We start from the raw sequence: 25,986 nt of genomic DNA, 5'->3' as shown, positions 1-25,986 counted from the left end.
CGATGACAGTTTGGAGCTGCTTTCTGTGGTTCTTTGAGTCTGTGTGCTTCAGGGTCACATGCAGTGGCCAGAGCATACTAATGCCACTGCCCATTCTCCTTAGCTCTCCTGGGGCAGGATTTTAGCCCCGTCCATCTCCCTGATCCACATGGTCGGGAGGAGATCGGGTCTTGCTTCTCCTTGCCTGCTTGTTCTTGGCTGCATCCAGGGCCGCCAGGCACACCGGGGCCTGATGGAATGCCTTGCAGCCCATCCCCTGTGCCGAGGCCGGGCATCCTGCCCTTTTGCTGAGCTGTAAACACTCACTCATCCATGCAGGCTTCACCATGGCCTTTGTTACTGCTCTCCGGGAAACCTTTGTGTGACTGCTAGAGGTGGCGCAAGGCTGAGCGCCCTGACAACTCTGTTTGGGAGATTCAGACACCCCCTCCCCCGGGGCCTCTTTACACCCAGGCCTCTCCCGCCCCTGGCAGCGGGCTTTCTCAGGGTCAGTGTTCTGCTTTTCTTTCCCCAGCGCGCCCACTGTGCTGCTGGCCTGTTTGAGCTGCCCTGGAGGGCAGTGCTGAGATCAAAAGACTTGGGCATGTGCCAGCAGGGAGGCAGCTTCTGGCCCTCAGAGACCCAGGAACAGAAGAAAGAGATGTTAATGAGTGTCCAAGACATGAAGCTATTGGCTGGTGGCTGGGAAGGCGGCCAATAGAAGGAGGTGGGAGAGTCATGAAGAGGGGCAAGGTGGGAGTAGTGTGGCCAGAGGGTGAGTGGCAGCTGGTCATTCTGCTAAGAAATAGATCTAGCAGAAAGAACGGGACTATGGGACCCACAGATCTTGGTGCTGCAGAGAGTATCCAGCTACTTCTTACTTCTGTGACTTCATGTCTTTGTGCCTAAATTTCCTGTTCTTTAAGATGGGGACAATAATAACACCCCCTTCCAGAGTTTTTGCAAGGATTAAAAAAGCTCATGTGTGTAGAACACCAGGAAAATATACTTGTTAGCAAACATGTCACTCTAGGTCCCTGACTGCATGCACACCCTGTGGGCGGGTCAGGATCTTACAGGGACCTGACCTGATGCTCCCAAGAACTCTTTTCCCAATACTCCTTTACTCCACATATCTTTTTGTCTCATAGAATTCATTCATCTGTCATTTTCTCAAGCAAATTTCTTCATCTTCAGATTGCACAAAGCCTTTCTGTCCCTTTACATTGGTTGATATTTACCAATGACAGGTCTCCAGTATTGAGAGTTCAGGGCCTCATGGAAAAGGGAATCTACCTGTTAGTGATGGTGGCACCTTCTTCCTTTAATGGAGTTACTGACGGGGGGAAATTTCCTTGGTTAGTCTGGTCACTACTCTTGCTTCCACTGTACTGCTGATGGTGGGGTTAATGTTCAATGAAATGGAAAGAAGCCAGGCAGGCAGGAAGAGCCAGCAAAGGGCCAGGTAATCCCTGCGTTTCGATTGTTCCCTAAGCCATTGTGATGGATTTTCAAGACACATTAATATGGGGGCACGCAATTCCCAGATAACTGTATAAGAGCAAGAATATGATCTAACAGTCCTTCCTTAAATTCAGTCCATCACCTCAGCAACACAAAGGTCTAATTGCCAAAATCCTGGAAGTTATCCACACATCTCAAGCCAAGTGGCCAGAATGGGACTCCTCTTTCCTGTGCGTCTGCCTCTGTTTCCTCTCTCAGTGATCACATCCGATCAATTACTTAGCCAGAATCATCACAGGACATTCCTCTCCTCCCTTTTCTGGGATTCCATCCCCAAGCCTGGGGGCTCCAGGACCTGCCACATGGGCCTCCAAAATGGTCTGTAACTCTGTGCCTCTTCTATTTGGCTACTGATTCTGTCTGCATCCGCAAAAATGCTCTGTAACATCCACCCCCTGCCCCAACTCACGCCTTGGAACAAGTCATCTGCTGTTCCTTATGCATCTTGGGTCAGTGAATCTAGACCAGACTGAGCCGGGTGACTCTTACCACATCTCTGAGTGTCTGCACGTCGTGGGATCGAGACTGGGCTTAGCGAGGTGACCACTCCAGGTGTGTCTCGTCCTCCTCAACCAGCAGGCCAACCCGAGCATGTTCTTGGAGAAGCGTCAGAAGCACAGGAGGTCAGCCAAAACATGTCACGACTCACTTTCTGCTCGCCAGACCTAAGCATGTAGCCTAGTCCCAGGTTAGAGTGGGGAGGAACACCTCACATATTTAGCAGGAGGACCTACAAAGCCACGTGACCAACAGCAGACATACAGGTGGGACAGAAAGCTCAGGCCAACAGTGTGGACTGTGGCCAGGACTTGGTCATTCCTTCTCTGGACCCTTTACTAATCCCTTAGCTCCTTATTTCATCTGTAGTTAACCTCCTCCCTGACTTGATCCTGACATCCCTGTACTGAAACCTTCCGTCAGGGACCAAACCGAGCTGACGCCCATACAACTTGGCTCCAGCCCATTTTTCCAGTTGCATCTGTCGCCATGTTTCAGAAGGACTCGCCACCCCCTTCCAAATGTGCTTGTGTCTTTTGTACAGTTGTGTGCCTTCATAAACAGTCTCCCTCTTCCCACGGGAATCTCTCCCACATTTGAGGTTATTCTAAGTGAGATGCCATTTACCCTTCAAGATCCAGTTCACAGGGTGCCCTCTTCAGAAAGCCTCTGTCAGAGTCGCATCATCATGCTTGTACCTAACGCGTATGAATTCTTTCCCAGAGAGAGGGAAGGAGAAAGAGGGACAGTTGAAATAATTCCCCTGCCACTGTATGCTATGATTCTGAGAAAACTGGGACTTTAGTCATCCTTAGGTTCCAGAAGGCTCTCAGCTCCCAAAAGCCTCTTGTGGAGGGAAGGAGGGCTTGGTTTGCTTAGTGCAGGGTCTGTTCTGTTATACGTGGCTCTGCAGCAAGCTGGCTACTTCATCTGGTGTTCAACCAAAGAAACATCTGCACATCTGGCTGTGTTATCTTGTTGTAGATCAGTACCATCCAAAACTTCATTGGAAGTTCAGGGGATTTTCAGTGGTGATATTGCCCTATAGATAGTCCTTATCTCATATTGATTTCAGAGTCTGACTCCTGTCCCAAGATGCTATTCTATTGCATTCCTTATTGGCATATGTCAGAGTGAATTTTAATCTTTTAGGTTTGTTTCCCACTTAAATAATGAAGTTCTCACCTGCAGCTTATGGTTGTTTTCAAGTGCTGCTGCCTGGGGTGGTGCAAGTTGCACACTGCACAATTCTAAGGTAGCATGTTTGTGCCAGAATCTACATAAACAGACTCCCTGCTGGTTCCCAGTGGTGCCAGCTTCCTTGTATCCCTAGGGCCTTGTACATATTGATTGCTCAAAAAATGTGTGAATAAGTGAGTGAGAAAGAAGGTAACAACAAAAGGAAGTATTTTCAAGTGAAATATTTAACAGGATGAAAATTCAGACATATTTGATCCTACAAAATCAAAGCCCTGTTATTGCAGGTGCACATGGACTCAAGCCCATTCATAATATCTTGTTTACCTCCCACGCACACACACAAAAAACCTTTGATCCTGTGAATGGATTGAGGTTTACAGTTCCTAAACGCATATCACACTTACCAGACATTACTGACCACTGGTTACTCTCTGCCTAACATCCCTTGTGGACATTATCAGGCAGATGAGTGAAGACAGGTCTAGATAACAGATAATCACAATTGGCCTAAAGATATCTTCATTGCTCTTAGATTTTGATCAAAAAAATTTATATAAATGTATGCAAAATGTATGTAAAAAGGCAAAGAAGAGCATCTTTTGACAGAGCAAGCTTTTTCCAGGTATAATTATCTGAGTTAGGAATGTGCCACTCTGGCCAGCACTATGTCACCCCATGGGAAAGTGTCGCCACATTATACTGTCAGCCTCACACTTGCATTGGATGCTTCCAGCTATCCTGACGGAGGACAGAGGAAGGTAGCTGACCCATTCAGAATGTACGAGGCTCTGAGGAGACGTGGTCCAATAAGAGGCCCTGAAGACAGCCTGACCTGGGTGCTACTGGTCTCCTCCTGCTCCCCACCCCTAACCACTGCCCCAGTGAGCTGTGACAGACAGCACGGACACGGCACTTGTCCCCTGGGTGTTCTTCCCCTCCAATGGGGGAGCATGGACAGGACACCTTATCTGCCAGACCTCGACCTAGCTAGTGATTGGAGTATACTCCAGGAGGGCAAGCACATGTCTCTCTTGTCCTCTTCTGTATGCCCTGTGCCTTACTCAGTGCTAGGCATAGAGGAAGGAGCCCCTAAGAGTCTGTTAAGTGAATGAACAAAAAACCAAGGAAATAACCAAACCAGGGAAGTGCCGTGGTACTAGAAATAGTTTAGTTAGCTTGTGTATCACAAAAGAATACCAACAAGAAAAGCTTGGAGGAGGAAAAGTGTATTTGGGGTTCACCGTTTCAGAGGTCTCAGTCCATAAATGGCCAATTCCATGACCCAGGACCCAAGGTGAAGCAGCACATCATGGTGGAAGGGACCAGCAGAGGAAAGCTGCTCAGCTGGTGTCAGAATCAGAAAGCAGAGACAGGGAGGGGAGAGAGGTCACAGGGAATCTGTACCCTTCTGGGGCACACCCCCAGTGACCCACCTACGCCCCAGTCACACCCCACCTGCCTGTTGTTACCACCCAGTCCATTCAAAGAGGGATGGTCAGATTGGGTTACAGCTCTCACAATCCAGTCATACTCCTGCATTAACACAGGAGCGTTTGGGGCTCACCTTATCCAAACCATAACCATTTACAGGGGAAGGCATTACGTTTATTTTAGGAAATACCAAATGGCCTGCAGGTGATGGTACCCCAGCCTCTTCTCTTTGGACTTGTTATCCCTTTCAAATCCGCAGAGCCTTGACTGTTAACCCACAGAAAGTGCACCAAGCTGATGAAGTACAGGACCCCAAGGTTTCCTTAAGACTCTCCAGCTTGGAAACCATTCCTGGCAATAGCCCTTTCTCTCTGGATGCTAGGATGCTGCCCTAGTAGTTTTTTGCATGTGAACTTGGGATCAGAAAGTCATAGATCGAAGATTCAGTTGAGTTAGAATTTTAGCTTCTCTTCCTGCCAAGATGGAACCCTAACGGAATAATCATGTTCATTTACTCATTCATTCTTGTATGTGTGCTCCCAGGTGAGCTTTCTGTGGAAGAGGCACAAGACCCTTTCCTGGTTAGCATCCACATCATCGCAGACCCTGGGGAGTCCCAGCCGCTGCAGGAGGCCATCGACAAGGTGTTGGCATGGATCCACCCAGACCTTCCGCTCTTCCGGGTGTCTGAGAGGCGGGTTGGTCGGCGGCGGAGGAAGTCCCCCAAGGGGGCTCAGCCAGCGCTGGCGGTGGTGCTGTTCCTGCAGGAGGAGTATGGCGAGGAGCAGATCCTGCAGCTCCACCGCATGCTGCAGCGGCCTCCCTGGCGCCACCACCACACGGAACGTGTGCACGGCAGGTTCCTGCCCTACCTGCCCTGCAGCCAGGACTTCTTCACGCTGGCCCCCGGGACCCCGCTGTGGGCCATCCGACCCGTGCACTACGGCAAGGAGATCGTGCGCTTCACCATCTACTGTCGCCACGACAGCTACGCCGACAGCCTCCAGTTCTACGAGCTGATCCTGCGCCGGAGCCCCAGCCAGAGGAAAGCGGACTTCTGCATCTTCCCCATTTTCTCCAATCTGGATGTAGACATCCAGTTCTCCCTGAAAAGACTGCCCTGTGACCAGAACCCGGTGCCCACCGACTCCTCTGTGCTGGAGTTCCGGGTCAAGGACATAGGCGAGCTGGTCCCTCTCCTACCCAACCCCTGCAGCCCCATCAGTGAGGGTCGCTGGCAGACCGAGGACCACGATGGCAACAAGATCCTTCTGCAGGTACCCGGGGAGCTCTGTCTGTGTGTCTGTCTGTCAGAACTGTGAAATAAATCAGTCAGTTCTGCCACAACCCCTGGTGCCTGTTAAAGAGCCAGGAATTAGGGACAAGGAGAAAGCAGTAGTTGTCTGTCTGTCCCAGACCCCATGACAATGTCTCCACACTTCATCCAAACAAAAGAGGAGGATGAAAACCTCTTCCCACTGTCTCTTTTCATTCTGCTGCAATGTACATGCCTCAGTGAACGCCCAGTTCTCCTAGGTACCTCCTCCGTTGCCCTCTGAGCACCCACTAAATGCTCCTGGCTCCAGGAGAATGTCACAAGAGCCTCTAACCTGGGGAACTTGCTATTAAAGGTTTCTGAATCTATTCCTTCACCTTTGGGGAGTCTGTACCAATGTAATCTTCACTCTGAAAAAGGAACTTCAGGAAAGCTCACGTGCTTGATAATTGTGAAGTACATGACATTGCATGCAGAAGACATCTGTTCCCTTCCTCTGTCACCTCCCCTGCCTTCTCCCCTTCCACCCTCTACTGCTGGCAGTAGTTGTTAAAATTCTGTGCTCCTGTGAAAAATGACTTCCTTCTCAACATTGGAGGTGTAAGTAATGCCTTTGGAGTTCCTGCATTCGCTCAGCTAGGGAGGGTTGAGTGAACACATTTAAGGACAGGAGATTGGCCCAGTTCTTCCATGGCCAGCATCTTGGTGGCACTACTGGCCACCTTTCTCCTCTCATCCTTTCAGTGGGTATTCCAAATTCATTAGAGCAAATTGATTACATTCAATAATGCAAAATTCAGCCTAGAAATTAAAGAACTTCCTATATCTGGCCTACCTGATATAGGCTCTTTCCAACTTAGGCCATTCCTGAATTAATAGGTAAGGCAGTTCCAGGCCCATAGGGCTCTGAAAAACCTGAAAAACCTCTGAAAAACCTCTACCTCTGTCATCTGGTTTTCATGCTTCTCTATCTGAAAAGAGAAAGCTGATAGCCACTTGGGGGACATTGCCTTCAGAGGTGCTGGTGCAGGTAGTGGAATCACAGGTGGTTTCATGGTATGCATGAGAACTATACTCCTCATGGCATGAGATGCAATGAGAATTTGGCACATGTCAGATAACTGGTCCAAAATGCAGCCAAGGCACATTGCTCAAGTCAGAAGGGTCACTTTGACCAAGAACGGTGGCACACACCCATAGTCCCAGCTAATCAGGAGGCTGAGGCAGAAGAATCACTTGAGCCCAGGAATTCAAGGTCAGCCTGGGCAACTTGGCAAGACTCTAGCTTTTAAAAAAAAAAAAGTTACCTTGAGATATTCACCTTTTATAGGAATCAGATAATTTTCAGACTTCCTTTTGAAGAAACTAAGTAATGTTGCTTTATTATTGAGTAAACTGAATTCTAGCATTGGATCTATAATCCCCTTTGAAATGTGAGAAAATTTTTCATTTGCACTCACAGACTGCCAATTCCTTATGCAAAATATAATACAGTAACACCAAGTAAAAGTTAATGAGATGCAAAGGATTATGTTTATACTAAAAGACCAAAATGAATGTGATTATTCCTGAAGTGATTCCTCCCTTTGTGTAGTAATGGGAGGGCTTTTTTCTCTTGATCCTTCTAATAACATAAATGAAAGAACAAAGTAGGGAAACTTGGCCTGAGCTCAGCTAGAGGAAACAATGAAAGAATATTTCAAAGAAAATCTGTGCATTTAAATGGCTATACAGGTGCAGGCTTTTGAAGTTAGGAGGATTGGTCAGAAAGTAAGAAAAAAGATTGGTATCTTGGGATTTGGGAATGCAGACCTTTATTCAATGTAGTAGTATGTTGAGTGGTAGTATGTCAGATTAACATGAACAGAAATAACAAATAGCCTCCTCACAGTTCTTGATAATGGCCATTAGAAGAGGCTGCTGTTCATTTGCATGGCTACAGAGAGCAGCCTTCTGTTTTACCATGGGATATACACATATCCATCTCCTTAAGTTACTTTTCAAAGTAAAAAACTTATATTTCAGTCTCCAGCAAAGTTAAGCTATGTAGGTCATGGGGTCAGGCCAGTCAATACCTCTTTATCCATGTTTTCTTTAGCACACTATGTTCCCTAAGTCTATTTTCAATTATAATGTTTAAGATAAAATTTTTGTTCAATTGGATACAGTTATACACTGAAAAAAATCTCGATTGAGTAGTTTTTCATTGCTTTGTTAAAATCTAAATTGCGTTTTACTTTCTTACCTGGCTGCATTAACTTTACATTCCATATAGTACCAGAGACCTTGTCCTCCCCTTTTAATTTTTGTGAAAGAGAAAAGCTGAGATGCTTTTTCTGGAAGCTGTTCAGTCTCTCATAAGAACTAGGAGATGCCTTTTACTAAGATCAGATAAGAGGGAGAAAGCTGTTCTTCTGAAACTCATCTCTCCTTCCTTCTTAGTGTTCCCCAGTCCAGAGGGAAGGCCGGGAGGCAGTGGGGAGTCCCTGGCCTCATCACTTGTCTGATATCCATCTGGAAAGTGCATCTTAGAAATTTGCATTGATGCTTGATGATACTGAACTACAGCTATGTGGAGTCAAAGACTGTAATGAATCTTTCCACCTCCCCTACGACTGAACCAGTGTTATACTTTGAACCCAATAGGTTCTCTTTTTATGTTTTTGTTTTCTTTTGATTGAAGACAATAAATAATACACATACTAAAAAGTGCACAAGTCATAAACATACAGCTCAATGAATTTTCACAAACTGATTTGTACAGGCAGCACAAAGTTAAAGAAAAAGAACAGACACTGAAACAGAAGAAAAGGCCTCTTTCCCTACTCCTGGGCCTCCCTGCCCTTGAATGAACTATGTTATTACTCTACAATATGCAAAAGGGAGAAGTAGAAGTATCTAATTTTCTAAAAAACTTGGGAATGAATGTCTTTTTTTTTTGTATTTATATGTAGATCTCACACTTTAAAAGAGATTTAAGATGGCTGATAAAAATATATGCTAAACAAAAAGATGAATAAAAACAAATACAGAAGAACTTGAAGTAAAGGCCAAATGTCAATAAGAAAAACCCAGTGTGATATCCAAAATGCATGTCATTTCCTATATATTTTCTAGAGTCAGGCCCTTCAATGGTAGCCACAAACTACATGTGGCCACTGGAATTTAAATTTTAAGTTAAATTTAAAATGCCATTCCTTAGTCACGTTAGACACATTTCAACTGTTCAGCAGCCACATGTGGCTAATGGCTACCATATTGAATAGTACAGATACAGAAAATTTCCAACATGACAGAAAATTCTGTTTGAGAGTGTTTTTTCATAAAATAGGCTCCAAATTTGACTTGGAGTTTTCTAGTAATGAAGCAAAATGGGAAATCATCGATGATGTGATGCAGAGTCCATAAGGGAAAAAAAAAAATCAACCCATTTAGATGTACAAGCATCTCTGGTTCTGGGTCCTGGAAGCCAAGTCCCCGTATTTTTTCATGTCCATAGTGGTGCCAACAGCCTTTCCTCAACTGCTCCTCTAAAATCACCACAGCAGTGGCTCATGAAACTCTATGTGTTGCCCCAGGGCAGACCAGGGCAAGTGCAATTCATAAAAGCCACTGCACAGAGAGAGCCTGGGCTAAACAAGGTAGTACTTGTCTGTAGCTCCGGGTGACTTTGCCAAGTCCCAGAGGAAGGAATGCATACTCAGATAATTCCCCAAAGTTTGTTTCCAAGCTAGCAAGTAACAATTAGTTTGCCTTTCTGTTCTCAACCAAGTGCCTGGAGAACACCTGTCCCCTGCAGGTAAAGGACAGTCAGATGTACTGTAACTTATTCAAGCTGAGTTGTGTACTGTCACCCCCTTGGGATCTCTGAAAAGCCTGACAAGGACACAACTCAAATGAAAGTCCACTCACTGCCACGAGAGTTCATAAACAGGGCCAGAGTTCTCCTTAAGAAGCAATTCCAGGGAACTGGAGACTATTGTGCTAAGTGAAATAAGCCACTCTCAAAAAACCAAAGGCTGAATGTTCTCTCTGGTATGTGGATGCTAATTCACTATAAGGTGTGTATGTGTGAGGAAAGGGAGAATAGAAGTACTTTGGATTAAACAAAGGATGAAGGGAAAGGAGTGGAATGGGAATAGAAAAGATAGTAGAATGAATTGGGCATTACTATCCTATGTACATATATGATTATATGACCAATGTAACTCTAAATCATGTACAATCAGAAGAATGAGATATTATACTCCATATATATATACATATATATGTATATAGTATATCAAAATACATTCTACTCTCATGTATAACTAATTAGAACAGATAAAACAATTTTTTTAAAAAAGAAGCCATTCTGGGTCTATTCAAGCTAGACAAAAGCACAGCTGAGGACCCAAAGCTCAAGTCCACAGTGAGGGAAAGACTTCAAATTTAGGCTGGAAAATCTTGAAAGCAGACTGTTCAGATAAGCAGGGTCATTAGTAATGACCCTAAGTCCCATGGAATACTCTGTAGAAGACAGTCATTGCTGCTCTCAGTCTCCTCCTAAGGCAAAAGGAGAAATTAGCTTCAACAGAAATGTTTCAAGTCTGATTTAAAAGGGAAGATGTCTTGACACCAGGACTTAATCACCAATGGAAACGAGCTGCTAGATAGAGTCACAGGACTGTCTCCAAGATCTAGAAGAGAGTTTCTAAGATCTCATCCCTGTCAGCTGATTTACTCTTCTTTAGGCACCAAGGCAATTGACTGGACAATCCACTCTGGAATACCGGGGACACCAGTTCTGTGAGGACAGAGAGACAGATGGCATTGAGAATGTGATGCAAGGCTGGGGTGGGCTCTAGAGATTTATTCTTTTGATTTTTAATCATGGTAAAATACACACATACATACAATCACAGTGGTAAATAGAATTTATCACTGTGGCTAATTTTAAGCCTACAGTGCTGCGCAGTCAGTACATCACATTGTTGTGCATCCATCACCATCTCCACCTCCAGAATGTCTTCATCTCAGAAAATCCAGAGTCTGTCCCCATTAACCACTCTCCATCTCCCCATTCCCCAGCAACCCCCATTCTATTTTTCTATCTTCATGATTTTGACTACTGTGTCAGGCAGTTTTTCATTGCTGTGACAAAAATACCTGATAAGAACAACCTAGAGTGGGAAAAAGTATAGTTGGAACTCACAGCTTCAGAGGTTCAGTCTGTGCTTGGCCAACTCTGTTGTTCTGGGCTTGAGGGGGAGGCAGGGTGTGGTGGAGGAAGCTGTCCATTCATGGCAGCCAGGAACAGGAAGCAGAGAGAGAGGAAGGGAGGGAAACAGGGACAGACACAGTTCCCAAGGCCACCGTCCCCAGTGACCTACATCCTCTAGCCATACCCCACCTGCCTACAGTTACCACCCAGTAGTCCATTCAACTCTCAAAGGATTAATCCACCTCTGAACTTTGTTGTATTAGGGATCATGCTTTCAAAATTTCAGGGAGACACCCCTGATCCAAACCATAACAACTCTCTGAATGCCTCAAATAAGTGAAATCATATAGTCTTCGTATTTTGGTGACTGCCTTATTTCACCTTTGAGGATATTTAGCATCATGTCCTCAAAGTTTATCCGTGTCAGAATTCCCTTCCTTTGTAAGGCTCAGTAGTATTCCATTGTATGCATCTGTCACATTTTGTTTATTCATCCATCAGTGGACACTTGGGTTGCTCCCACCTATTGGCTATTGTAAATAATGCCACTGTGAACATAGTGCACCAATATCTCTTTGAGTCCCTGCTTCTACTTCTTTGGGGTGTACACCCAGAAGTGGAATCGCAAGATAGTATGGTAATCGTTCTTAATTTTTGGAGGAGCGGATCTGCCGTACTCTTTCCCTTAGTAACTGCACCATTTTACTCTCCCACCAACACTGCACAAAGGTGAGGCTTGTTTTTCAGGGAAATAGAGAAAGATTTGCTATTAGGCAAAGCACATGGTTTTCGCACAGAGGTGACAGTGGGTGGAAAGACTAGAGTGAACACTGAGTGAGGCGTATCGGACTGTGCTTCACCCTGCGCACTCCAGGTCTAGACAGGCTATATGCATCACACAAAAGCCACATCATGATCAAGACTTTCCAAGGGCTTCCCGGGGCCCCTGCCACGGATCTTCCCCCAGGCCTAAGTTTCCATCAGCTAGCTGGTAGCTGCTGACCTCTGTGGCTTCATTCATCTCCTTCACTCCCCCTCGCTCACTGTCCTCCTTCCACATGGGCCCCAGTGCAAGCCAGTAGTAGTTCCAGTGTAGCTAAGGCCTTGATGTTATGCAACTGAAATGAGTAAAATATGGGGAAAGAATTGAGAGTAATGAATACTGGCCCACAGAAGGACTGTCAAGAATTTACTGCTGTTGTCATCATCATCATCACCACCTTTATCAGAGCTTCTAACCACCTGCCCCAGGCCGCAGAGCTAATCATGACCCAGTAAGAATTCAAATGCACAGAGACAACTCCACCATTGCTGAATTCAGTGACCCGCCTAGGGCTCCCAACATCAGGGGCCTCACTCCAGACCACAGAAAAGCACCTTCCCATCTGAGATGAGAATTTGAGATGCTTGATGGGCACCTGTGAACGTGTGCCCATCTCAGTCACATACATGGGATTTATAACATTCTTGGAAAGGTGCCACAAATTACTTTCAAGTGGTTCAGCAAAAAAAAAAAAAAAAAAGCATAGGTTTCTATTATGTATACATATTCTCCTCTGTCTACATATAGATAAATGATAATATATATGTACCTGTGTAGGTTGAAATAAGAGAACATAGCTGGGCATGGTGTCACATGCCTGTAATTCCAGGGAATTGGGAAACTGAAGCAGGAGGATGGCAATTGAGGCCAGCCTCAGCAACTTAACAAGGCTCTGTCTCAAAATAAAAAAATAAAAAGGACTGCGAATATAGTTCAGTGGTAAACCACCCATGGGTTCAATCCCCAATACCAGTGAACAAAAATAATTTTATATAGATGATAGATATAGGGATGTTTCTTGCTTTGTTCTTTCAACCTTTGTGGATATTTGAAAAGTTTTATAATAAATACTGGAACAAAGAGTGCATATTTTCAAATATTTTTAGGGTATAGTTTTGGGGACCTTTCACCTATGGAGCCCACTGACTAGACATTGCCAAATTTTTATTTAGAATTTATAAAAGCTATCATATGCTGGGTAAATATAAAACAATTTTTCTCCACTCCTAAGATAAATACCTAAAGCTGTACTTTTAAGGACCACACTGTCCATCCCCAAAGCCAATTCAGTGATGCTGTAAGAATGTATGAGCAGGTGTTAGTTTATGGCAGAACTCGACATCTAAATCTTAGAAGGTGATGAGGCCCCTTATGAGCCACGTAGACCAGTGGCTTGCTAATAACAATGCTGCGAATTTATAGCCACTGTAAAAATGTCTATAAGTAGGAGCAGAAGTGGCAAGTGCAAAAAGATTGAGCATGTCACTCTAAAAGGCATGCCACCTACTTTTGGTCAGGGGGGTGCCGGGGAGGGACCTGCCTCTCATGTGGCTGTGTGCCTTGTCACATAGGGCTCTGGCTGCCACCATGCACACTGCCCACGTACTGACTTAGGAACAAGAAAAGTCCTGCCATGGCATCTGCTACTGTAATTAATCCTTATGGCAGTTGCTGGCATCACACAGACCTGTAATATTTAGGTCATGAGGAATTTATATCATGCCTAAATTTAACCAGTTCTTCACTCAGCCAATTTATAGAGTGCCTGCTCTGCACCAGGCACTGTAAGCTCAGGATACAGCACACACAGAAGTCCCTGCCTTGGTGAAATCATATTCTAACAGGAAGAAGCAGATAATACAAAAGAGACATAACAAAAACCATGTAGTACATTGGGAGGTGCTGTGGGAGAAAATAGGTTCAATCAACTTTCTAAAATGTGCAGGGTGAAGCCCATCAAGTGTTGATCAAAACACTTGATTAAGCCATCCACACCTAAAAATTTTTAGTTACTTTAATCAAGGAAGAATTGTCCTCATACAGGTTGAGATTCCCTGATAACACAAGCCAGAAACTTCTGCCAACATGTAGATTAACCTCCTTTGGAGGAAAGTCCATATTAATATTCATATTCACTCCTTTTGCATATAATATATGGATGTATGACATATTATTTTGAAATTCCAAAATGTAGGTCCTTTTTATCTAATCCTACTGTATTGCTTATCTGGAATGTTTGTTGTAGGAATTGCAAATAGCTTTTTATCCCTTGAACCACTAAAAAGAAGAATTACTTTCTGAGATTGAGAAGCCAAGGAAATACCTTGAGCTACAAGAGCTGAGTTCACGCCTACATTAGGCTGTTGGCCTGTTCATTTCCTATTGATTACCAAGCAATTAGCTTTCACTGGTTTCTTGTCACATAGCTTTCATAGAAGTAAGATTTTTTTAAGTGTTCTTCTCTTCTGATTTCAAAGACACCCATACAGTATAAATGATGAATATAATTTAGCTGTTGATAAGAAACAGCTAGTGTTGAACCATCTAAACCATAGTCTGAGTGTAAAGGCGAAGTTGCCTTTCTCTTACTGTTCAGTGCTGGTCAGCTTCATATTGTGGCCAACCAAGTTATCCCCTTCCCAGCAGTCCTCCAGTAAGAGTACCCTTCCCCCATTCCTGGAGCTACAGCCAACATGCCATATTGGAATGGCCAATCCTGCCTCCCTGGCTGTAGTTGATGTACCCAGACTATCTGTGCACCCAGTGTCAGGTTGGTATTGAGAACTGATACTGGGAAAGAAAAAGTTGTTCTCCCTCCTGATGGCTAAAGTTCCAACATGTAAAGCTTGGGAGTGGTCTGCAGCTGTGGTTTCCATCAGGAAGGGGAAACCATCCCGTATTGAGAGAGAGGAGTGGCACTGGCCTGCAGGGAGAAAGCCAGAGAAGGGAAAGAAGGCAATGCATGCATCTGAACCTTCAGCTCCACCTATCCTGTGGCCTGGTTGCAATTCAGCAGCATGGGCGTCTCCTCAGTGTTGCTGTAATTTAATTTAATGGACACTAAATCTCCCTTGTTAAAGGTATGTGTTGAGTTTCTGTCTTTGATAACCACCAGAGTAGTATACTTGATCTGGAGTGGACAGAATTCAGTGCTGATCTCCATCCTTTATCTGTAAGAAAGAATAATGAAAACAGTTGAAGGAATAATAAACAGGGTAAGGAGGAAGTTTTCAGGGCTCAATCATCTTTAAATAAACAGTTTTACCACTTTCTCTTAGTGTTATAATAAGGTCTTTAGTCTCCTTTTCACCAGAGGAAATGTGGTTAAGTCAGAACTAATCATTTCTCTGTTAGACACAGCTTCAGGCTGCTACTGTGCTACTGGTGTGACCACCTTCCACTGTGTGTCTGTTCAGAAGGGAGAGTCCAGTTGACTTAGCCCAGTTTTAACTGCTTTCCCTTAGATCAGGTGTCCACCCTTGACTTGGTCACTTAGCTGGCAGGAGCAGAATGGTGTAGCATAAACATGTGAAACTAGGTCCTCAGGAGGAAGCAGACTCTTTGGAGACTTATGGACCTATTAGTGGTCACAAGAGGACATCATATTGTAGGGCCATGGAAACCAGTAAAGGAAATTACTAAGATCCCCTTCAGTCTAAAGGGATTAGCTGAGTTATGAGTAGTTGTATCATCTCTTCACTAATCCTGCTCCTCCTTCCAGTTGCCCAGCTGAACTGGAGGGCCCTCCTTTAGTACCATGTTTGAGTGGAACATTTCAAATAGTTGGGCCTTCCAGGTTCAACTCCATCTTTCTCTTCCAGTAACCCAAGAACACCTGGTTATCAGAGGACTGCAGAGGTAGAAAAGTCTTCAGAGAAATGTAGAATCCAACTGAATCCTCCTTTAAATGTTAAATATCTTAGGAGAAAAACACTGAGAACCAATGGAGCAGTAAAATGAGCCACAATCTGAGAGAGGCTTGCAGAAGTCTATCAATAGAGAGAAATTAGATAATGATTAAAGTCCAGAGAGATGGGCCAAGGGAACAATCCCTTTAAATTCTGGAATCCTTGTTATGGCAACCTTAGCAGAGGATTACCTTATCTCTCCTTCTCTGGACACCTCCCAGCCAAAATCACTGTCCAGATGAACCTTAGTCAGCTAGAAAAGCAACCCCAAACTGTTTGGAATGACATAATTGTCTCCTCAGTGAACACTTTTCTAATCCCCCCCCACCAAAAAAATGTATAACTAAGACTATTAGTACTGTAGTAAACAAAACTTACAATATAAACGTTTATGTGTTAGGTTAAAAATTGATTTGTCCAGGTTTAATATTAAGAATTTGTTGTTTTAGAGAAGTTGACCTCTAAAATAAGGTTGTTATTCCAATTTTCAAATGTAGTTTAGAATTGATTTAGATTTGTACTTTTAAGTTGAGGGCTATAAGAGATAGAAGAGGGATTTTAGCCAATTTGTAACACTGAAATATTAAGAGAATTTAATGACCACTTGCTTATATGTTTAATTGATTAGATTTATAAGAGTCATTTAAGTATTTCACAAGTTGTGTTTATTAATGAGACCTTCTTAGAAAGAAAGTCAAGGAGCTTGGTGTGCAGCTCAGAGGTAGAACACGAGGTCCTGTGTTCAATCCCCAGCAATGCAGAGAAAGAGAAAAAAATCGATACACTAAATATATAAATGCAATTTAAGATGTTGAAGGAAATTAATTAAGCTACAGAAGCTCCTTTAAAAATAATTATTAGGACTGGGATTGTGGTTCAGTGCTTAGGCCATGAGTTTGATCCCCAGCACTATTAAAAAAAAAAAATTAATTGTTCATATCTGCTAGATTGAAAAGAATAATGAGATTTATGAGTTGCTCAAATCAGTAAAATAGACTTGAAGTTGATAACTAAGTGAATATTATTATTATTATTATTATTATAATTATTATTTATGGTTCTGGGCATCAAATCCAGGACCTCATGCATGCTAGGCAAACAATCTACCATTGAAATGCATTCCCAGTCCTGAATATTAATTTTTTTAAAAGTAACTTTTGGATTTTTTTCTGTACACAAAGGCAGATCAGAAACCCTACATTGACATTCCAGAATTTTAACTGACTATGTAGACCCTCATCCTGAGTAATGGAAGATTAATTTAATCTAGCCAGAACTAGTCCATGTACAATTGGGGCTGGTCCCCAAGACTGTAGAAGTTCCAAGGACCTGACTATGGAACAGGGAGAGTTAAGGATGAGCTCTGGGGGCCCATTCTAATCCAGTGTTCCCAGAGAGATCCTGTTATACTCATATTCTGTGGAAATGGGGATCTGGCCTCGTGAAGGTCTTCTGCAACTCCAGGGTGGGCCTAACCTGAATTAGGGACCCCAGACTCAGATTTGTTCTCCAGCCCTCATGTCCCCCCTAGGTTAAAGTGGTTGGTACTTCAGGCAACTGGCCGGCTGACCATATGTCAGGTTGTTGCCATAACTGAAAATGTAAACCTGAGATAACTCATTGTTTATGTTACATTCACATTACAGAGACACTCACATCCCACCTGTCCTTGGTAAAGATGCTTCATTAATGGACATCATTGAACACGTGTCAAATTCTCCCTTGTCTTTGGGTCCTTCGGTTCCTGCCTCTGTGTCTTCAACAGTAATCCCTTCAAAAATGGGATTTTGAAACTATTTTTACTTAATTTTTTACTTGCTTTTTACCATCCCAGAAAGCCCTCACAGAATTCTTAGCCACGAGAGATCAGGACATAGTAAGGACTATTGCTTTGTGAATAACAGTGTGCTTGCTTCTTATTAACCTGGGACACTTTGAGGTGCTGGCCTGAATTCTGTTTGCTGAGTAGAGGTATTGTCCTTAGGAGACCAATCTCAACACTCAACACTTCCCCCAGTTGGGGAAGTTTTATGGAAGAGATTAAATCTGTCTTTGCTGTTTAGAATCTACAATGGCAATGACATCCCTGTTTTGATCTTTTGTTCAGCCTGGGCCTTTGTTCTGTGGGCCATCAGTTGATCTCTTCTGATGTAGGCAGCCTTGTGTTTCTGGTATACACATTACAAATATATTCACTCATTCTGTTTTAACAGATAATACTGTTAACAGATAATACTGCAAAAGCAAGCTTCTATAAGCCATAGAAATGGGCAGAACTGATGAGGATTCAAGGCTAAAGAGCAAGTTTTGTTATGGAAACAGACTTGCAGATAAGAACAAAGTAAAAAAATTTATTGACAGGGAAACACGGCTGTGGAAACTCATTCTCTGGAATTTCCATTATCTGTATCATTTTCCATACAGAGGTTAATTGGGAAGACAAGTTCAGTATACTTTAGCCAAAATAATTGTATGAAAAAAGGAAGAAAGTAAATGAATTAACATAGACAAGGCAAATATTTATTTTTTTAAAATATTTTTCTTGTTATCAATGGACATTTATTTAATTAGTTTATTTTTTTGTGTGGTGCTGAGAATTGAACCCAGTACCTCACACATGCTTGGCAAGTGCTCTACCACTGAACCACAACCCCAGCCCCAAGGCAAATATTTCTTTATGCTGACTTTGCCTCTCCCAAATCACACAAGGCATGGTTTTCTTTCTTTTTTTTAACTTTTTTTTTTTTAATTGTAAACAAATGGGTTGCAACTTGTTTCTCTGGTTGTACATGAAGTAGAGGCATACCATTTGTGTAATCATACATTTACATAGGGCAATGCTGTTTGATTTATTCTGTTGTTTTTTCCTACCCCCCAACCCCTCCCACCCCTCCCACCCCTCTTTTCCCTCTATATAGTCACTCCTTCCTCCATTCTTGTCTCCCTCCCACCCCTCATTATGTATCATCATCCGCTTATCAGCGAGCAAGGCATGGTTTTCTGAGTCTCAGTCTTCACAGTCTTCCAGAAGCACAGATTTGTAGAGCTGGAAGATTGCAAGACACAGAAAGCAATCAAGTTCTGAAGCATGCATAGTCATGAAAATATGTACTCATTCAAAACATCCTAATTTCAGTGGCCGTAAAGATAGAGATAGGCTCTTGAATAAGGGAGAAGGAGAGAGGCTTGGCCTAAGGAAAAAATCAGAAAGTTGGCCCAAAGCAGAAGTCCCTGTTTTGTCTGGACATTAAACTTACCTGCCTGGGACCCACCCACAGTTTTGGTTTCCTTTGCTCTGGAGTGGGGTATTTTTTCATTGCTTTCCAGATGATTCTTAGGGACAACCAGGATTCAAAGCACTGGCTCATGTTACAAAATATATTCTGCTCTCAATTCTTTTCCTCTTGGTACATTTTCATGACAACCTCAGTCCTGAGGTCTCTCTGTCAGTGTCTTTTCTGACAAATATATGTGTATTCACTGATTCAGAAAACGATGGGGGTGGTCACCCTGAGGGTGGTGGGAAGGGGACGGAGATGAACAGATATCATGAAAGCAGTGATATAAACTTGCTAAGTCCAGTGAAACATATTGAAGATGTTTTAGTAGACCTTGGTGGGAGCTCAATTTGAGTGTGGTTCCTCCTCTGATATGCTCAGCTGGCTCAGCCTTTCAATAGTACTATCTTTGAATTTTGATCACCCTTTTTGACAACTCGGTTGTCACTGAATTAATGGTTGGAGTCCAGGCCAAAAAGTAAAAAATAATATGTGTCCCACACTTGAGGTTCAGAGAAGCTCTTCCCACCAGACCAGTTTCTTCCTTCTCAAAGGCAGGCAGGGCAACCCAGTTTAGTAGGACCAGACCTCCTTCCAGCTCCATGTGAGGTGCTGGGGGCATGTGAGGACGGGAGGGTGATTCAGCAAATGCACATCTCCCCTGCTCCCTAGAAGAGCAGAAGCAGTTCTACTTCCGGGATCTCTGTGCTTCACCAGCCCAACCTTCTCCATGGCTGGCTTTGAGAGCACCTGCCCTGGCAGAAGATTGAGGGAGTCCCCTCAGGAAGAACTGGCAGGCTAGTGGCTACCATCTGTGCAGACACTGAACACTTCCTTCATTGCCCAGAGTTCTCTTAACTGAGCTGCTCGAAGAAATAAGACTCAGGGGTAAGGGTAGAACCATTTTCCTCCCCCAGTAGAAGTTTCATAGAACTACTTTGTTTTTAAAACTCTGTTTATGGATCAGTTTATAAAAATAAAAATTAGGTTTTAAAAATAATAGGAGGCATTCCCATAAACTTTGACCCCTGAGTTTATGCAAGGGCATTACAATTCCATAATACAAAAGGTTAGCAGCAATTCCCACTCTGGGGAGTCTGCACCTGTCTCCCACCTGGAAACACATCTGGAGACATTTTTTGGTTGTTGCAGCCTGGAGGTGGGGCGCTACTGGTCACTAGTGGGTAGAGGCAGGACAGCCATCCACAGCAAAGAACTGTCCAGCCTAAGATATCAGTTATGCTGGGCTAGAGAAACGCTGGGTTAAACTGAATCTCTACGATTCCAGCCAGGCTCCCAGATGTACATTTGTGTAATTTTTTTTAACTTAAAAAAAAATAATTCTTTGGCCTGGAATATAGTAATTAGTTAAAGTTCAATTCTACAAGTCAAAATTATACCCTCACCGAAATAGCAAACAAAAATGAAGGAGACGTTATCTGGAGTATTCACACCCAAAATACCCTTTCTCTTGATTATTGTTCAAATAAAGAACCAGATTTTCACCTGAGTTATTACTTATCATTTCAGGTAGCTAGGTCTAGGATCCAGTCATTGAATTGTGTCAAATATTTCTTTTGAAATTTCTTAAAATCAGTGATATTTAATGAAATTCTGGTGATCTTTTGTCCATATAAAAATCAGTTCTGTCTAGTCCTGGTGGGCAGTGGGCAGGGTAAATCACAAATCTTACTGACAAAATCCAGAGGAAAACGCAGAACTCGCACAAAGAGAAAGACTTGTATCTGGGCATGGTGCTCTTTCTCAAGTCTTCTCTTTCTGTTTGACAGATTCTGTCATTAGATCTGTTGGCTGCAGATGCCAGTGCTCAGACATGACCTTGATTTCACTGTTGTTCCTCTTCGACAGCCAGCTCTGTATTATATTGTGCATCGATAGCCTGGTTGGCTTCTAGCTCTTCTAGTCCCTTTCTACTTAGTGTCTCCTAAGAGCCACTCCTGATATTTCACAAAGTGGGTCCCTAAGGCACCCCTCAGGTATTTCTTAACTAGAAAAATCGCTCTTTATCATTTGATATTGCTGTCGTTCATAATACCAGAGTGCTCAAGATGTTTTTCCTACAAAACCAAATATCTGTTGCTACTTATGATATATGATATAGATGTAGATGTTTATACATATATAAATCACCTTAAAATTTCCTTGATAACAAGCACCATATATTTGTATATAATATATTTGTAATTCATTTGGCAGGAATTTATTCAATACCTGTTATGTGTAAATATGAATATTTGTTTTAATTCCCATGTAATTGCAGGTGCCAGAGGTCAATTAACCCAGCTTCTAAAAACCTCATAGCACTAAATGAAGTTTTCCCAATTTACCTAGTTCCTCTAAATATGCAAATGTACATTTCTGAAAAATGTCTTGTTTATTTATTGTAGGTGATTTGTAAGTTCAAGTTCAAATGAGGATGACAGAGACTTAAAAAATAATGCTTTAAAAAATTGATGCATAATTCTCTCTCCTCCATGTGGTAGTCCAGAGTCCTCAGGGATCCAGGCACTTTTTCACTTAGTCCTTCACCCCTATTCAGTTAGGCTACTAGATGGAGTAGCAAGGAATTCTTAAAACAGCACAAGTGCCAGCCTTGGAAGGAAAAAAAGGCAAATTACATTATTACATCCACCCAAAGAAACCAATAAGAGAATAAAAAGGTAAGCTACAGACTGGATAATTATATTTGCAATGCACACAGTTAAGAGGTACTGAATTCAGAATATGTATAAAGAGCAAATACTTCACTAAAGAGGGTATCCAGATGGCCAAGAAACAGAAAGATGTTCCTTGCCATCAGTCATGAGGGAAATGCTCAGACCATGATAAAAAAAAAAAATACCACCAGAATGGTTAAAATTAGAAAGAACAACAATACCAAATCTTGGTGAGAGTATAGAACAACTGAAATGTTTACCAATTCTGGGCAGAATTATACGTTGATCCCATCAGTTTGTTTGTTTTGGTGGTGCTAGGGGTTGAACCCAGTGGTGCTCTACCACTGACCTATATCCCCAACCCTTTTTATTTTTTTATTTGAGGCAAGATCTCATCAAGTTGCAGAGTCTGGCCTCAAATGTCCAATCCTCCTGTCTCAGCCTCCCAAGTTACTGGGATTATAGGCGTGGGGGTCTCTCAGCCACATCCCATGTGGATGAGAAAAGGGTTAACTGCCAGAGGATGTTGTTGGCTATAAATCACTCAATTACCCATAAACTTATCTAATCAATAAACACACGAGAGCCAATACTCTTTTTTTTTTTTTTTTTTGCGGCGCTGGGGATTGAACCCAGGGCCTTGTGCTTGCGAGGCAGGCACTCTACCAACTGAGCCACATCCCCAGCCCCCCAATACTCTTTTTAAATGAGAGGGGGCGTGACGGTTCTGGCCATACCAGCTCTGGCCTCTAACAACATGGAGTCTCCCAACTCTCTTTTATTTATAACACGCAAGTAAAGGGGGCCAAGACTGGGAGGAGTTTCTTCTGTGATGGACAGGATAGGGTGGAGTTAGGGGAGCCACTTTCTTAGGGGGACTATGGCAGAAGCAGACAGGGAACCACTCCCACAGTGCCACATCCCCCCGACAGTCTGCCAGTTCCGGGAAGTCAGTCCTCTGGGTCATGAGGCTCAGCTTAGTCTGATTCTGCAAGGTAAGAATGGTTTCCCACATACGGGTGTGGACCACCACACCTGACTTGGAAATATTTGAAGGCATCTATCTGTCAAAGCTAAAATATGCTTACTCTATGCCTAGAAATTCCACTTTTCGGTGTGCCCAAGAGGAAGAAGTTAGATTTTAGAAAGATCACTTCAGAGAGCTGCAGTGTGGAATGAGGGAGGCTCTGGGACTCTTGGCAGAAAGCCAGTCGGGATGGGTGACTATCACTCTACTGTCATTTTACCAATTGTGGAATATACTTTTCTGATGCCCTAAATTATACTACTGCCTGCCATTCTATGACAGATGGAATTGGCACATTGCTCTAACTGATGGATCTGAGGCAAAGGGGAAGGGAGGGTGGGCAGAGGACAGGCCAAGATTGCCAAGAATCCCTTGGCCAATCTTCATATCATCTATTTAAAACCATCACTGATTTTACAAAATGTGCACAGGCTCTGTTCACTTAAAGTCGCCTGAGAGGAAAACCTCTCAATCCTCCTCCTCTCTTTCTGCTGACCATTCAAAACAGACAACAAAGACTTCTTTCTTGGACAGTATCCTCAGCAAAGTGAAAGGAGAGGCAAAATATGAGGCTTTTCTTTGAAGCAAAAATCTGATTTCTCATGTGAACCCATTGCCCAATTTCCTTGAGATAGCCTCTGATTGTTATCATTCCTTTGGGTTAAAGGTCCATTACTGGTTCATTAGACATCAGACAGGGTCACCAGTCAAGTTTCTGCCAAGGACAGATCAGGAAATGGCCTTAGAAAGAGGAGGAGTGAGGCTAAAGGAGAACTCCTTGACCTTGAATAATGAGACACTGCAAGGGTTACTGAGAAGAGGCAGAATCACATTTACTGGGAATATTAGAAGAAACGATTCTACCCACATGCCAAGGAATGAGCCTCTTGACATCCGGATCCTTGAGAAAGATGCTTTGGCTCAGTGGACCCCTGCAGATCTCTTCACATCCCCAACCTCAGACTACCTATGCTCAAAGTTACAGGGAAAGTTCAAGGACCCACCCTGAATCCCACTTTTCTAGTGATGTGAAGAACATAATCAGATCTTCCTGGCTGGTTGCCCAAAACAGATTAATTTTAATGTAATGCTATCCCGTTACTTTGAGAAAGTTCCTTAAATAGCAATAAAGACAACATCTGGTTTCCAGTGAGGCAGCTAGCCTGCACTGCTTTGCAGAGAACGATAGGGAGCCTATGTCATGGCCATTGTCGTCACCCCTTGGAGGAACTCAGGAGGGCAGTCCCAAGAGCTGGAAGCCACAATGTCACCATGAGAGGGCCCAAAGAGGTCTCTCCAGAGGCAGAGAAGATCTCTACTCAGATCTTCAGGTTCTTGAACATGTCACAGAAATAAATTTAAGGACATGTCAGGTTTTAGCAAAAAAAAAAAAAAAAAAGCTTTATTAGACAGCAAAAGGTAGCAGTAAGCATTCGCAGGGCACAAGGTGGGCTATCTAAAGAGCAAGATACCACCGCCAGGGCTTGAAGTTCAAGTTTTTTTCAGGGTCCATAACTAGTTGGAATATACCCACAGGGGCTGGGCTTTCCTCGGGATTGGGAAATATTAAGCAAGATGGTATTTCTCCATTAAGGGATCTGGTCTGGCACGTAGGTGTCAGCTCCCAATGTCTCTGGCAGTTGGGTCGTAGTTTCTTGGTTGTGAATCTGGTGACTGAGCCAGAAGGTCATGGTCTGATCCAATGTTAGCCCCTAGCTTCACTAGGTTAATGGTCTCTTCCTATCCTTGAATGCTTCTTTGTTCATTTCATGAATTGGGCACAAGTCTCCCATTCCATGTTCCAACTGGGACATTTCTCCTTTACACACTCAGTGTTCTCTCCATATTCCTAAATATCGATCAGTGTGAGCAAGATACAGGTTCTTGTTTCATTGCAAGGGTTCATTGGGGGAGAGTCTCTGGAAACATCTACTATGATTCATTCTTAGCCTGTAGTGTTTCTGCTTAAGCAGACAAGAGAGACAGGAAACAAAGCCAATGCCAGGAGATGGCGTATAAAGAATCTCTGTCCTTTGCACATGCCAGTTTTCTTTAGGTCAGATAAGACCACACTTGTAGAAGTTAATACCCTACTGCCACTGGACAGAGCCAGGGAATACCACCAAGTCAGCTCCAGGCAGATCCAGCAGGTGCATCAGCCCTGGACCCAGATGGAGGTGGGGGAGGGAGGCTCTGAGTCTCCTCCCCACAGTTGCTGCCCCAGAACACCCAGTATTACCCACAACATGGTGCCAGCCCCAAACTCCACCCACCCAGCAGGCACCTCCGTGCATCTGGGCATCCCCCAGTGAAAAAGACCAGGTACCATCTCTCTTCAAAGCAGTAGAATACAGGGTTCCTCTGGATGCCTGTCTTCCTCATGCAGTGAAAAAAAGAATACAGGTGGGTTTCTGTTAAACAATCATCATCAGAAAAATCACCGCTAAGCCACCGGGTATTTGTCTGCAGTCAGTCATGCCTAAAGCCACTGTGCTTGGCAGTGGAAAGATTTGGGAGCTGATATCATGGCCATGCTGTTATCCCTTGGAGGAGCTCAGGAGGGCAGCCCCCGAGAGCTGGAAGTCCCATTGTGACCATGAGGGAACCCGAGGAGCTCTTAGAATCAGAATAGACCTCTACTCAAAGCTTCCAGGCTCTTGAACATGTCAAAGGAAAGAGTTTAAGGGAATGTCAGGTTTTAGCAAAGAGAGAAAGAGTTTTATTAGACAACAAAAGGTAAAGATTCCCTAGCAGTCCCTTGCATGGAAACCTTGACCTTTCGAGTTTCATGAAGCAGGACCCACAGAGGCTTCCTTCTTCATGCAGACTCAGGCTGCTCACAGCCTCACCAAGAGCAGGTTCTGTAATAAGACTAAAGATGGAAGTCACAAGGTGGAACATACTTATGGATTAGAAAATGATACTGGGAGCCCAGGAGAATGGATCTTTGGGAAAAATTAGCCATTCTAGTTAATAAACATTGCCCCTCCCCGCCCCAGAAGCCGTCTCCATCCACAAGAACTTCCTTCTCTCAACAGCTTCACCCCTTATTTTCTCTTATTCAGCCAGACTCAAATGATGGAGGAAACCAGTTTGTATCTCTAACAGCCACCCAGCTGTGATACCTCTTGGCACATCTGGGCCTTCTGGGGCTGCTCCTT

The 25,986-nt window shown here is 43.5% G+C and overlaps 1 protein-coding gene across 1 annotated transcript in view; it reads left to right on the top strand.

Moving 5' to 3' along the window:
• Positions 1-25,986, top strand: part of Fam124a (family with sequence similarity 124 member A) — a 56,077-nt gene that overhangs the window by 25,634 nt on the left and 4,457 nt on the right. Inside the window, exon 3 of the mRNA XM_047554141.1 lies at positions 5,176-5,909. Coding sequence (XP_047410097.1) covers positions 5,176-5,909 — 734 coding nt within the window. The remainder of the gene's footprint in view (positions 1-5,175; positions 5,910-25,986) is intronic.

The sequence above is a fragment of the Sciurus carolinensis genome, chromosome 5, assembly GCF_902686445.1.
Source record: "Sciurus carolinensis chromosome 5, mSciCar1.2, whole genome shotgun sequence".
In the NCBI taxonomy this organism is placed as follows: domain Eukaryota; kingdom Metazoa; phylum Chordata; class Mammalia; order Rodentia; family Sciuridae; genus Sciurus; species Sciurus carolinensis.
Note: the sequence above shows the minus strand (reverse complement) of the source record. Positions and strands in the feature narration are given on the sequence as shown.